Source organism: Prionailurus bengalensis, chromosome X (genome assembly GCF_016509475.1).
Source record: "Prionailurus bengalensis isolate Pbe53 chromosome X, Fcat_Pben_1.1_paternal_pri, whole genome shotgun sequence".
Lineage (NCBI taxonomy): Eukaryota > Metazoa > Chordata > Mammalia > Carnivora > Felidae > Prionailurus > Prionailurus bengalensis.
Window position 1 is genome coordinate 46,505,788 of NC_057361.1, and position 13,823 is coordinate 46,519,610.

Consider the following 13,823-nt stretch of genomic DNA (forward strand, 5'->3'; position numbering starts at 1 on the left):
CACCCCAGATTGCCAGGAGGTCAAAACAAGGAAGCATTTTAGAGATTACCTAATCCAAACTCCCGTTTGGCAGATGGGGGCACTGAGACCCAGAGTGGGAGGCCTCCTCTGGGAACAGAGCCAACCGTGGCTCCTCCTCCCACTTCTCCTCCCAAATGCAGCGGGCTCCCGTTGCCATGGGGACATCCCTGGCTCTGTGGGTGTCAGTGGCTCCCCCACCTCCTCCCTCCTTCCCTAGCAACAGGCCACCTCTTCGGCTCTCCTCCTTGTGTGCCTGGCAACCCCAGCCCTGTCCCCAAGGCCCCCCAGTTTCAGCCCGACCTTCCCTACTGTGGCACCGCCTCCAAATCTGGGACCCCTGGGAGGTATTGGCCCCTCCTGCCTCTCCCCACATTTCTCCACATCTCTCAAGCTTGACCATCCAGTAAGAGACAGTGGATTGGGCGTAGAGGAGGGTGGAGGGCACTACAACATATTGAGCACTATTTTATGCTGAACATTGTTTTACTTTAATTTCTTTCATCTGACCTGGACAAGTCAGAATCCTCATCCTGATTTCACCGGCCAGGAAACCAAGGATCAGAGAAGTTCAGTGACTTTGCAGAGAGCACACCGGCTAGGAAACAGGCTCTGCTAAGAGCTGGCTTTGTGAACTTGAGCCATCGCCCTCCAAGGGCCTTGGTTTAAAGTGCCTGTAGGCTTAACAACTTCTCACAAACCTACAGGAAGTCCGGACACCTTCCTGTGCCCACAGCCCTCGCGCAACACCAGCTGTTCAGCTCTAATTAGACTCCACACTTCCTCTGCCACCCCATACTTAGAAGCCCTCAGGCCTCCGTGGTTTTCAATCTACCTACCCTGCTTCCACAACTGCCAAGGCCTCGCTCCTCTCCTTGGTGTTTCTTCTCCCCCACCCCAGCCTCTCTCTTTTATGCACACACAGTGCTTATTAGATAAAGACACTGGGGCTCCAAGGGATGAACAGATTTGTCCAAAAGCACATAACTAGAAAGTGACCTGCCATAAATGGAGCCCTTTACCTGGATCTACTTGCTGCCCTTGGTATGTTGCAGAGCTCAGCCTCTCCCCTCTAGCCTTCCCTGGCTCCCACTGATGACAGAAGGTATCAGTCCGTGTTCTGAACTTTAACATTAGCTCTTTTCCTGCCCGGATCTGTTTTTGCCCAGCCAACTGCGCCCCCCTGGAGTCCCATCCTCACTTCTGATGCATATTGGCTACATTCCCAGGGATGTGCCCCCACCCTCCACTGCAAAGCCTGCATGTCAGTCCTCCACAGCCCAGATCAGATTCTGCCTTCTCCAGGAAGCTCTCCCTAGACCCCTAGCCGAAGCCAGCTCAAGAATTTACATGTGGTCCTGTGAGCATCCTCACACAGCCCTGGTTCCAAGTTCAAGGGTCTACCAATCAGGTTTGCAAGATCTTCCCCACAAGTGCTATGTTTTAAGACCCTTCCACAGCCCAAGTGTGACCCTTGCTTCCCAACTGCTGAGTCCTCGAGGCTGCTGTAGCCTCTTAGGCTGTGGACACAGGATGGATGTCGGGAAGCAAGTCTCCATAAAACAAATGCTGGCTTTGGAACCAGACAGCACAGGGTATGAGTCAGAGTGATGCTACCCTGACCTATTGCTTTTCTTTCCTTGGGCAAGGCACTGACCCTCTGGGGAACCTCATTTTCCTCATCTGTAAATCAGGGATCCCAATCTACATCTAATAGGGCTGTTATGAACATTAAATAAGATCATGTTCAGAGTTCTTAATATGCAAGGAGCAAATGATAACTGCTATTATTACTAATATTAGGATGATGATGAGGATGATTATTATTATCTGCAAGGCTGTCAAGAGCTCCCACAGTGACAGCGTGGGCAGGGCTCCGGGCTTGGTGCCAGACAGACCTGGGTTTGAATCCTGGCCCAGCCATCTATGAGTTGTGTGGCTGTAGGCAAAACCCATAACCAGCCCAAGCTTCAGTTTCTTCAGCTCTAAAACAGTGATGATAAGGCCAGCCTGGGTTCCACCTACAGTGTCACTAGGAGGATCATATGAAAGAAAGTCCCTGATGACTTCTATAAGTTGTAAAGGCCCAATACATGTCATCATGACTTATGATTATGATCATTAGTAAATACCCTGAGCTATAGGTCCCAGGAACTCCCCTGCTGGGAGAGCTGAGAGCTAGAGATGCCTTTAATAGGATTCTTCAACAAGTAGCAGGGATATCAGTGTGGAGGCCTATGACTGTGCTTGGAGCCATGCCAGGTTGCTTTTCTCCAAACCCACAGTGGAACAGTGGGACCCAGGTCCTTTGCTAGACTAGTGCCTTCCTAAATGCTAGGACAGGCTGTGCCCATGCCACCCTCCTTGGCTGCATCCTGGGACTAACTGCATCTTGTCATGTACTCCTTGCCTGCACACTGGGCCTGACTGCATCTGTCACATTCCCCTGCTTTCCTGTTGACACAAGTGTGCTCCCACCCCACAGTCCCGACCTTGGCCCTCATCAGTGTGCTCATCCCATAGCCCCTGCTTGGGATGCCAGGACACGGTGTGTCCCATTACACACTTCCATCTGTATGCTGGGATCCTCTGCCTCCCTCCCATATCTACTGCCTGAATGGCAGGACCTGGGTTGCCACATATGGTTGGGCAAGCTGTGCCCCGTACAAGGGTTCACAGCCAAGAGGCCACAAGTAGCGGACTGAAATGGTATCCTGTGCTCTGTTCACTAAGCCAGGAACCCCAGTGAGGGGCCACAGTAGACCAGTAGAAAGGGAACTTTCCTCCAACTGATCAACTCAGTGGATTCTACTCTTCACGAAGGCACTGTATATGCTAGTTACAATCCTGGCTGGGACTGAGTATACCCATCCCATCCCTTTGTTGCCTGGGCCCATCTCATCTCAGAGATCACCCCTGGCCTAGATGCTGAGCCTGAGCGAGCCTTATCCTGAGTCCCCCCACCATTCCCATGTAGACCCAGACCCCCTATCCTTCACACTTGTGTCTTCATGAAGCTTCTGATGGGTTAAGGCCTGGGAAATTCATAAATAGCCCTTTTCTTTACCCCCATTTTACTCCTGCCCCCACAAGCAGCCAACTGATCACACCCTGAAAACTTACTGAAGCTTGTAAATCCTTTTTACCAAGCATGTAAAAAAAATGTGCACTTGGCACCATGATGTATGTTTCTAATGTGTAGACTGTGTCACATTAAAAGTCCACCCAGATCCCAGTACTCAGGGCTAGTGCAGTTTGGGGTAGAGCACCAACACTAGACACAGAAGCCCCACTTCTCTCATACCCTCTTCTCCTGGAAGGAAAAGGTGGAGAAGGTCCCAGGTCCAGAGCCGACCTCTCTGCAAGTCAGCTTTCCCATCTGGGTAGCAACCATGAATCCCTCTGGGGTTCAGCCCAGCTCAGCCCAGAGTAGCTAGGGTCAGAAAGACTGAGGAACAATTTTCAACCCCTTTCCCATGCCTGCCACACTCACCCAGCCCTCCCAGTCTGCTCCATACCCGTCCCTGATACCAACGGGACAAAACCCCTGGGGTTGGCCCCCACCCCTGCCCATGGATCCCCAAGTTAGAAATCAGAGGGCCCCACCCCAGTCCCTGCCCCATCTCCCAACTGCTACTAGAGAAAGGGGGTACTGACCTGACTGTCCTGGAATTCTCACCATCAGATCTGAAAGGGAAACAGAAAAAAAAAAAAAGTCAGCATTCTTCTCTGTTCTTCTCCCTGTGCCCTATGCAATGACCTGGTGGCCTAATACATGTTATGAAAATGAGGGGTAGGGTATCTCATCCAGAGAAGAACCAGTGAGAAGGCTGGAAGATGGCGAAGGGCCTAGCCATTTGTTGGGACAGTGAGGAGGACAGCATGGCTGGAGTGCACTGAGCAAAGGGAGGAACGGTAGGGGGTGAGGTCAGGGAGGTGCCAGGAGCCAACCATGTGGGTCCCAGTGGGTCACAGTGAAAGGTAAGGCCCAAATCAGAGTGGCTGAGAGGCAGCCTGCAGCTTGGGCCAAGGCAAAGCCCAAGCTTTAAAGCCAGAGAGACCTCACTTCAGATATTGGCTCTGCCATCTACCAGCCCTGTGACCCAGGCAAGCCACCCCCCTTCTCAGGATCTGAGCCTCAGTCTCCCCACTTGGAACACAACGCCAATCCTGGCAGGGCTGTTGGGATGATTAAGCCCTTTGGAACCCAGCAGACAAATACCAGGTATTATAAACAACATAGCAAAGGCTTCACCAATTGCCTGGTCCAACCTGCTTATTTTCTAGATGAACAGAATGAGGCTGAGAGGGTAAGTGAGTCAGCTGCTGGGCTCCGTTCTACTACATGGGCCCTGCCTTCTCCATTGTGAGGCCCCCTCAGAGGTGAAGGAACTGCGAGAGAAGAGAATGGAGTGGAGGACAGCTTTGAAGGAACCCAAGGGAATGAGTGAAATCTGAACCACATCCCTCTGGCAGCTCCTCCTCAGAGGGGTGTGGGGGGGTGGGGTGGGGGGAGGATTGAGACAGTGAAGCTGGTGCCTTAGGGGTGGGGAAGGGGAGGAAGAAGGACCAGGGAACTTGGAAGAAGTGGGAGAGTGTAGAAGCAGGCTTTCCTATCTCTTTTGTCTTCTTCCTCCTTTATGTGCCCCCCATCCCTTCCGTGCCTTTTCCACAGAGAAGACAGAGATAACACATCACAGGCTCTGTCCTCAGTGAGGGGAGCATCATCTATGCTGAGTGCAAAGCAAGAGATGGATGCACAGGGAGGGGAGGTGGACCTCAGAAGGGAGTATTTGTTAGAAGAGTGAATGGAGCACTCACAGCGAGGTGGGGCAGGCAAGCATCAGGGTGTTGAAGCTCTGACTGGGTGAATACTGTGCTCCCAGTTCTGCTACTTATTAGCCACGTAATTCTGGGAAAGGCACTCCCCTATGCCCAGCCTCAGCTTTTTCACTTGTAAAATGGGGTGTGTGTGTGGAGGGAGAATCCCTCCTCTTGTCAGGTAAGACTTGCACAGCGTCTGCCTGGCACATGGTACATGTTCAGCCAAGGACAGTGGTACTCACCTTTGGCCTCACAGTCCTGTAAAGGGACAGATGACCAGGGCCACAGAGCACCTTTTCATGTTTATTAAAACTTTCCATCTCACTGTGCAGCAACACGATTGCTTCTGAGGCCTGGCCCAATTATTCACAGGTACCAGGTCAGAGGGGTCTGACTTCAATGACTCCCCAACTGCCAACAGAATTGAGGCCAAGCCCCTCAGCCTCTCTCCCTAACACTAACCCTCTGCTCCAGACAGGCTGGTCTTCTTGCTGCCCCATCCCACCCCCAAGCCCCAGTACACATGGATTCAATCTACCATATACCAGACCCAGACCTGGAAATATGAACCCTCCAGGAACTCACGGACTGGCCTCCTGCCCCAATCTACTTTTGAGCACAAGCAACATATATAATCACCTCCGTCAGCACTGAGCACCTATATGTACCAGGCACAGTGTCAGACTCTTTCCCTACATTATCTACTTTGATCCTGCAAAGGGGGAACTACTCATCCAACTTTAAGATGATCAAACGAGGACTCAGAGAAGTTGAAATGATTGGCCACACATCATGTAAGTAGGGGAGCTTGGCATGAACCCCAAAGCTCGTGCTCTTACCATCACATGCCACTGTATCGGTAGCTCAGTGCTGGGCACATATGTACTGTTAAGGTGAGTTCCCTTATCCGACTTCCCTAATGTCAAGACAGACCCTTCCTCTCTAGGGCTCTTTCTTCTGAGAGGTTATTAGATACCTATCTCTGCTCCAAAAGCAGGCCTATATGAGGTGTTACAGTCCTTAAGATGGCAGCTGAGGGGAGCAAAAGATCTCTAAGCCATGATGAGGAATGAATTAACCAGTTCTCCTCACTGTGGGCTGATTCTTACTAGTTTGAGGGTATATGGCATCATGGGACCCTAAATGTAGGGGGGGCATCCCACCTCAGAGGTTTACAGCCCTTTATGCATTTAGTGTATGATTAACTATGTGTAGATACCAATGATCATTAGTGCTGTGCTTTCCTACACCTCTCTGAGGGCAAATGCCCTGCCTAATGGTCAGTCTACCTCTTACTCCATGAAGCTGAGCCACCATTTTGGGGGAGGTGGCACAGACTTGGATAAGTCACTGCTGTCTGGACCTTGGTTCCTCATTTATAAACAACGGGGCTATGTTGGCTGAGTTCCAAACAATCTTCGGGCCCTAAAATATTTAGTTTCTTCAGAATGCCAAAGTTTCTCTTTTTTATCAACTGGGTTCAGCTGTCTAGATAGAGAGGCAAAGACGCAGGGTACCAGGCCTCCCTTTATCAATCCATGTCAGGAGAAGAGATCAATTTCTCCTGCTACTCCCATAGCCCTCTCCTAATGAAAGGTCACTTGGGACCCCGGGGTTCTCAAAAGGTTTAGCCATGCCAATTCCTATCCTCAGGAGCGATCCTCATAAACAGTAACTTATTGAAGCCTATGAGTATAGTGACCATATTTTCTGAACCAAAAGCTTGGGCATGTAATATGACCAAGGATTTTTCTTTCTTTTTTAAAATTTTTTTTAGCGTTTATTTTTTATATATATTTTGAGAAAGCATGAGCTGGCAAGGGGCAGAGAGAGAGAGAGAGAGAGAGAGAGAGAATGAATCCAAAGCAGGCTCCATGCTCTGAGCTGTCAGCACAGAGCCCGGTTCAGGGCTCGAACTCACAAACCGTGAGATCATGACCTGGGCTGAAGTCAGATGCTTAACTGACTGACTGAGCCACCCAGGCGCCCTGACCAAGGATTTTTCTTAAGTGATTTCTACCCAATGTGGGGTTTCGAGGACAACTGTGAACAGGGCTCCTTCCAGCAGTGCTCTGAGGGGAAAGAGGTAGATACCCTGGTCCAGGGATCATACAGGTCTCTCCAAAAGCTGAGAACCGGCCCAGGGGCAACCAGGCATCTTCTCTCCTGGACATCACCTGGTCTAACTGCAAGTCTCTCCAACGGAGAACTCCCTTCTCATTGCAAATCAGTTGACGTGGTTCTCCTGCACCAAACATTCAGTGACTCCCCTCAAAGACCTCCCTGCCAGTCCTGCCCAAACTCTCCAAAGCTCTCCATCTTACTCCGCCTCCTACCTACTTGTCTAGCACATCTGGTATTTGCTACTTGGAACACTCTTGCCCTTCTTTTATGCCTTTTAAAGTATTTTTAATTGTATTAGAGTGATACGTGAAATAGTTTAAAAAGTCAAATTGTAAAACGATCTTAACACAAAACTCATTTTCCACGTTTTTTTCTGATTGCACTTTCGTATTTCTAAAGTATATGTTCGTGCTGCTAATCTGTTTTTGAAACATATTTTCTTGTGTGTCCTTTTACCATTTTTTTGCCAAAGTAATACACATATGTAGATTTTCAAGTCACCCAGTACTTCAAGGATTGTAACAAAACACACAAATTTCCTACCCTACCCCCTTTGTACCCCCAACCCCCACTCTCAGGGACAAACCCTTTTCAACTCTTTTAACCGCTTTTTCAGGTATTTACCTCCTCATTTCTAAAGAGCCCATGTGTACATCTAGCTCAATCAATACTGGTAGCGGACATTACTATGACTATATCAATACTAATAATGGATAAATCGTATCATATGCTATAACCACATTTCCTTTTCCATGCAACTTTTTCTTTTCTCTGGTGTTGATGTTGTTGATGGTGATGATGATGATGGTGACGATGATCTTGCTTGCTTAGTTTTCTTCATATCTATGATCAATTCTCCCCAAACTCTGTCAGAAGTGCAATTCTCCTCTCAATACGTTTTGACACATCAGGTAATCTATCAGATTATTTTTTCCCCCTCTGAGACATTGTCCCTAGTGCAATTGAGACTGGGTGCTCTCTAGACCTGAACAAGGTTGCACTGAGATCTTCTCTCCTCATCACTCTGGGTTTCCTTTCACCTGTCTTCAGTGTTGGATTTCCTGGATCCCTTGGCCTTTTTTCTGACTTTATGTCCACATTTTGCTGGAGCACATTCCCCAGTGCTCCCTATGAGGCCTAGGGCATAGAATCTTTAGATCTCCTATGCCTGAAAATGTCTTTATTAGACCCTCAACCTCAATCGATAGTTCAACCAAGTATAGACTTCTAGGTTGGAAATTATGTTCGTTCAGATTTTTGAGAACACTGCTCCATGGTCTCTTAGCTCTCCAGTGTTGCTGCTGAGAAAGCCAATGCCATTCTTTTTCTTGATTCTCTGTGTGTCATATTTTTTATCTGGAACTTTTCAGGATCTTCTCTTTAATGCCTGGTATTCTAAAATTCCACAGGCATACCTTGCTGTGGTCATTTTAACATTTATTTTGCTGGTTACTCAGTAGGATTTTCATTCCTTCAGTTCTGGGACATGTTCTTGGCTTTGATCACTTTGTATTATGGCTTTGATCACTTTCTTCCTGCTGTTTCCTCCATTCTCTATTTCTGGAACTCCTAATGTCGGATGCTGGAGTTCCCCAATTGATCCTCCAATTTTCTCTTTTCTCTTCTGTTGTCTATTTCTTTGTCTTGTTATTCTGCTTCCTAGGATATTTCCTCACCATTTATTTTCTAATCCTTCTGTGGAAATCTTTATTTTGACTCTATCTTTAACTTCCCAGGTTTCTTCTCCTCCCTTTGTGACCTCTGTTCCCTCCAAGTGCCTTTGTTTTTTGTTTTCTTGCTTGCTTTTTTGGTCACTCTTATAGGTTGATGTTCTTCTTCAAACAGACTTGTACTATCTGATCATCTCTGGCTACCTAAGGCTTGCTAGTCAAGGGCAGGCAGGGAGGGGGCGGAGGTTAAATGTCAGTTGTACTGAGGTTTAATTTACATAAAATGAAATGTACCTATCTTAAGTGTCCTTGGCTGGTGATCCTTGGTGACTGGTTCCCATGACACTAACAAGCTGATAGGAAGCTCTGTGGATAGATGGAGCTTGTCAGGTGGTGGGCTTCACTACAGTTGCTTGGCTGAAGCCTGTTCTTTTGTTGGAAGACTCCCACATGTTAACTTTTGGAGGCCCTTTTCTAGGGACTTTCAGTTTCCTCAGAGAAGATTACTTTACCCTCTTGTATGCTCCTGATTTCGGTGTCCTGGAAGTAGGGGAGTGGAAGAGGTTGGGATCCCACTGTTTTAGGATGCTTGTAAGCCTGTTTCACCCCACCCTTCACTGTACCTGGTATTCCCAAGCCCAGGGCCTCTTAACTTCAATTTCTCCAAAAAATCAACCCCTATGTGCAGGGATGGGGCTGGAGGGGTGGGGGCCCTCACTAGATGGGGCCAGGGAGGGGCCAAGAGTGTCTGTTAACAGACTTCCAATATTCTCCCTGTTTTGAATTCCACACCTCACCCTGTCTGCTGCAGTTCATAGCCCCTCCAAATCCTAAGCATTTCTGGGGCTCTCTGAGTAGACCAGTTTACTTCTGGTCAGCATCCCAGACCCTGTGTGTTTCTACCTTTTTTAGTTATTTTTCTTTTTAAAAAATTATTTATTTTTGAGAGAGAGAGCGTGAACAGGGGAGGGGTAGGGGTGGGGGCAGACAGAGGATCCGAAGTGGGCTCTGCACTGACAGCAGCAAGCCTGATGGGGGCTTGAACTCACGAACCATGAGATCATGACCTGAGCTGAAGTTGGATGTTCAACTGACTGAACCACCCAGGTGCCCCTACCTTTTTTGTTTCTTTACTCATATTTCGGTTGGATTTGGGGAAGTGTCAGAGATAAATAAGTTTATTCAATTCATTATGTATAACAGGAAGTTCCTCTTCTTTTTTTAAAAAAAAATTTTTTTTTAATTTTTTTTTCAACGTTTATTTATTTTTGGGACAGAGAGAGGCAGAGCATGAACGGGGGAGGGTCAGAGAGAGAGGGAGACACAGAATCGGAAACAGGCTCCAGGCTCTGAGCCATCAGCCCAGAGCCCGACGCGGGGCTTGAACTCACAGACTGCGAGATCGTGACCTGGCTGAAGTCGGACGCTTAACCGACTGCGCCACCCAGGCGCCCCAGGAAGTTCCTCTTCTTATTGCAGCTAACTCCTATTCATCTTCTGTGACTCATTTAGGCAAGACCTCCTCCAGAAAGCTTATCTTAATGTCTCTAGGCTGGATGAGGAGGCCCTCCTCTGTTCCCCTGCACTGTCCTTTTCTTGCCTCCATCACAGCCCTGATCAAACTGTTCTGAAAGTGTCCATTTCCTGACTCTCCCTGCAGATCAGGAGCTCCTGGTGGTCTGGGGCTGTCACTCAGTCATGCCTGTACCCCCCAGTTCCCAGGGTCTGGTCCACAGAGGCACAGAGCAAATATGTGGTGATTGAATGAATGAATAAATGAATGACTTCCAAAATGAATCAGACCCAGCCAGAGGGACCATCTAGAAAGGGAAATAAGCCGAAGACAATTGTTCCTATACAAGGCCAGTTCCCTAAAAGCTAGATGTGCAAGGATGCCCACTACAGCATGATTTAAAACCGTGGACAAATGGGCCCAGCTTCCATGCCCTGCATTCATGGGATGGTTAAGTACGTTATGGTATATCAGTTGCCATGAAAAAAAATGCTTATGAAGAATATGCAATTACATGGGGAAATGCTCAATGAAAAGAAAGCAAGAAAAAATTTTATGTGCTGTATCATTTCAACTGTATGAAAAGAATGAAAAGAACAAGGGAAACACACCAACTGTTTGCATGCAGTGGCTGCCTTTGTGTGCTATAATTATGCGTAATGTTTTCCTCCTCTACTTTTCCAAGTTTTTCTACATTTTCTAATGGAAGAATGCATTGAATGTCTAATTTTTAAAAAGGTCCTGAGACGTGAAGGCCAATGTCCTGAGAGTGCTATGAACAAAATACTGTGAGGGGGGACCTAAGAGTCTGTGTGTGCAGGTCCCACAGTGCTTGGTGGGAAAGCTCCATTCTTCACTGTCCAGAGACCTTGAAGACCCAGGCCTATGGAATACGAACCCCTCTCGCTGCAAAAGTAGGACCTAGCTTGGGAAGCCAAAGGAGGAAGATTTTGGAGTCTAGCTTATTACAAATAGCAATACCATAGGCCATCCTGGGAAACAGAGGCCCCTACACTGGGCCCCAAACTTTAGAAACCCCTATCCATGAGGTAAAGGATCTGAGGGGCCAAGGGAATGGGACCATCAGGGTCTCAGGGGCCAAGGGAATGGGACCATCAGGATCTTTGGCCCTCTTTCTTCTAGACTGCACTCCTGGTACCCAGGACCCCGGCATTCCCTGCCTATGTCTCTTGAGCTTATTTGCGAAAATTGTGTGGTCTTATTATCAAGGTCCACCAGCTAGGCCCAACAGGTGGCCAAGGGGAATCTGGGAGTAGGGAGGGCTTTGATGTGGCCTGGAGTGTCCATACACATCTCAAGGTTCTATACAAACCACAGGTTCATACAGAATGGGGACAGGCCAAGGGTGTCAACTGGTACCTTGCCCGGGCCCTACAAAAGTAGAGCCAGGCAAGTCCATACCTAAGCCTCAGGGTTTATAGAAAGGTCTAACACTGAGAGGTGGATGGACCTGGGTTCAAATCCATTTATCAGCTGTGCAACCATGAATGAGTCCATTCCCTTCTCTGAATGTCAGTTTTCCCAACTATAAAATATGTATAATAATTCCAACTTCAGAGAGTTGTGGTGAGGCTTTCTGGGAACAGGATGGCCTAATGGTTATGAGCACAGGCCTTGGAGAAGACAGGCCTAGGTTTCAATCGCAGCCCTGCCCCTTCTAACTATGTGATTTGCATCTCTGAGGCTCAGTTTGTTCATCAATATAATGGAGGTATTAATAGCGTTAACCTGATAAAGCTGTTGGAAGGATTATGGTTGTAAAAAATATGTAATAAAATTGGAACATTCTTAAATGAGGAAAAGCTGCTTAATAATAGTTGTGCAAATATTGGTTATGGTGGAGTTGACGAGGCCTTCTATACTCCTGATGCCCCTGCCCAGCTTTATTTTTCTCCACAGCACTTACTACTACGTGACATACTCATATCTTCTTGTTTCTTTTCTGCCCCCACCCCCTCCAACATACAAACACTAGAATATCAGCTCCACAAGGCAGAGATTCTGTATGTTTTGTTCACTGTTTCTAAGTACCTAGAACAGTGTGAGGTACATAGAAGATGTTCTTCTACCGTTAGGTAGATATCTGCTACTTAGGGGTAAAAAGGCATTCTTGGCTGATAAAATAGCCAGAATACAGGCATGGAGGCACAAAGAAGTCCACTGTGCTTAGGGAACCATAGACAGTTGAATACAACTTGATTACTGGCCAGGAAGGGAAGAAAGTGGCTAGAAAGGTGAATGGAGCCACAGCCTGACCAAAAGGAGCATGCAAGAGCTTTCCCAGACCACAAGTGGTGTAAAGACTTACTTTTGATGGCTAGGGAATAGAAAAGCACTTGGGGGAGAGGCAAAGATACCTCCCAAGTCCAAGAGCATCTAAATCATGACAATGTGAAAAATGAAAGTCAAAACCTTTTGAAAGATTATTCATCTGGAGAAGACTCTTTCCGAAGGGACCCATCTGAAACAGGAATCAGATCTAGAAATGACAAATAGGCAGGTAGAGAAGTCAGGAGGATGAGATGATGGTGATGTGCAAAAAAATCTTATAAAGGTTAATGAAAGAGAACAACCAGATGAACCACCAGACAAATCAGAAAGCTTGTTGGATAATGAAACCACCTTCAGCAATAGAGCCACATCGAAGGCCAAGATGGTGGCACGGATGCAAAATGAAGGCCATGGTAATTTTGGTTGATGCTTATCCCTTTGCTGGTGATTACTCTTCCCATGGTCCTTGATCACCACTATTCATTGAACAAGTTCTGGGATGATAAGGATGATGATAATAATAATGAAGATTGCTGCATACTTCAAAGGAAATATTTTGCTTTTAATGTTTTGAATTTCTTTTTCAGGAAATAATGAGACAAGTACCACTTCACATTTTTATTTCAAATAGAAGATAGGCAGAGACTACAACAAAGAGCCTTGAATACCAGGCAACAGTGTATTGCCCTATAATTTCTGAGGAGCCTTTGGGGAGCTCAGCCCTAGGAGTGATTAGGTCAAATACTGCCTTCCCCAACTTCATGCTCCTTTCTGTCAAGCAGGCTTTATTTTGGTCCATAGCATATTCTGCCTTCTAATAATCCAAAAAGAATAAAGTGACTATTGATTAAGCACCTACAATGGTTCAGGGCTTGTGTTATACTCTCAACAGTTGGGCAAGATAGTGATTATTCTTCCCATTGTATAGATGTGAAAACTCTGGATCAGGGTAGCAATGAGATTTGCCTAGAGTTACGCAGGTAATAAGCAGGGAAGCTGAGATTCAAGTCTGGGTTTGTCTGACTCTGAAACCAAGGCTTTTAACTGCTACAGCTGTGGCTTCCTTCTGTCATGCCAGAGCTAAGCAGCACTTCATCTCCCATACCAGACTGTGAGCTTGGCCTCTCTCCCTCACCTGGCTCCAATCTCCCCTCCACACAGTGCAGCCCAACACCCCCGACACACCATGAGCACTCAGAGAGTACTTCTGGAAGAAACAATCATTCAAGGTCAGGGGGGGAGCAAAAATAAAAGGGAAGGTGGGATTAGGCACAGGTGTTGCAGCCCAGATCAGCTCAGCATTATGACAAAAAAAAAAAAAAAAAAAAAAAAAGGAAGGAATAGAGAGGGAGAAAAGGAAAATGGAACTGGCTCTCTCCAGC

General features: G+C 47.2%; 1 protein-coding gene across 3 annotated transcripts in view; it reads right to left on the reverse strand.

Moving 5' to 3' along the window:
- The window catches only part of IQSEC2 (IQ motif and Sec7 domain ArfGEF 2), a 78,364-nt gene that overhangs the window by 50,055 nt on the left and 14,486 nt on the right, over positions 1-13,823 (reverse strand). For all 3 annotated transcript variants that reach the window (XM_043571337.1, XM_043571332.1, XM_043571333.1), the window contains exon 2: positions 3,676-3,705. In XM_043571337.1, coding sequence (XP_043427272.1) covers positions 3,676-3,705 — 30 coding nt within the window. The remainder of the gene's footprint in view (positions 1-3,675; positions 3,706-13,823) is intronic.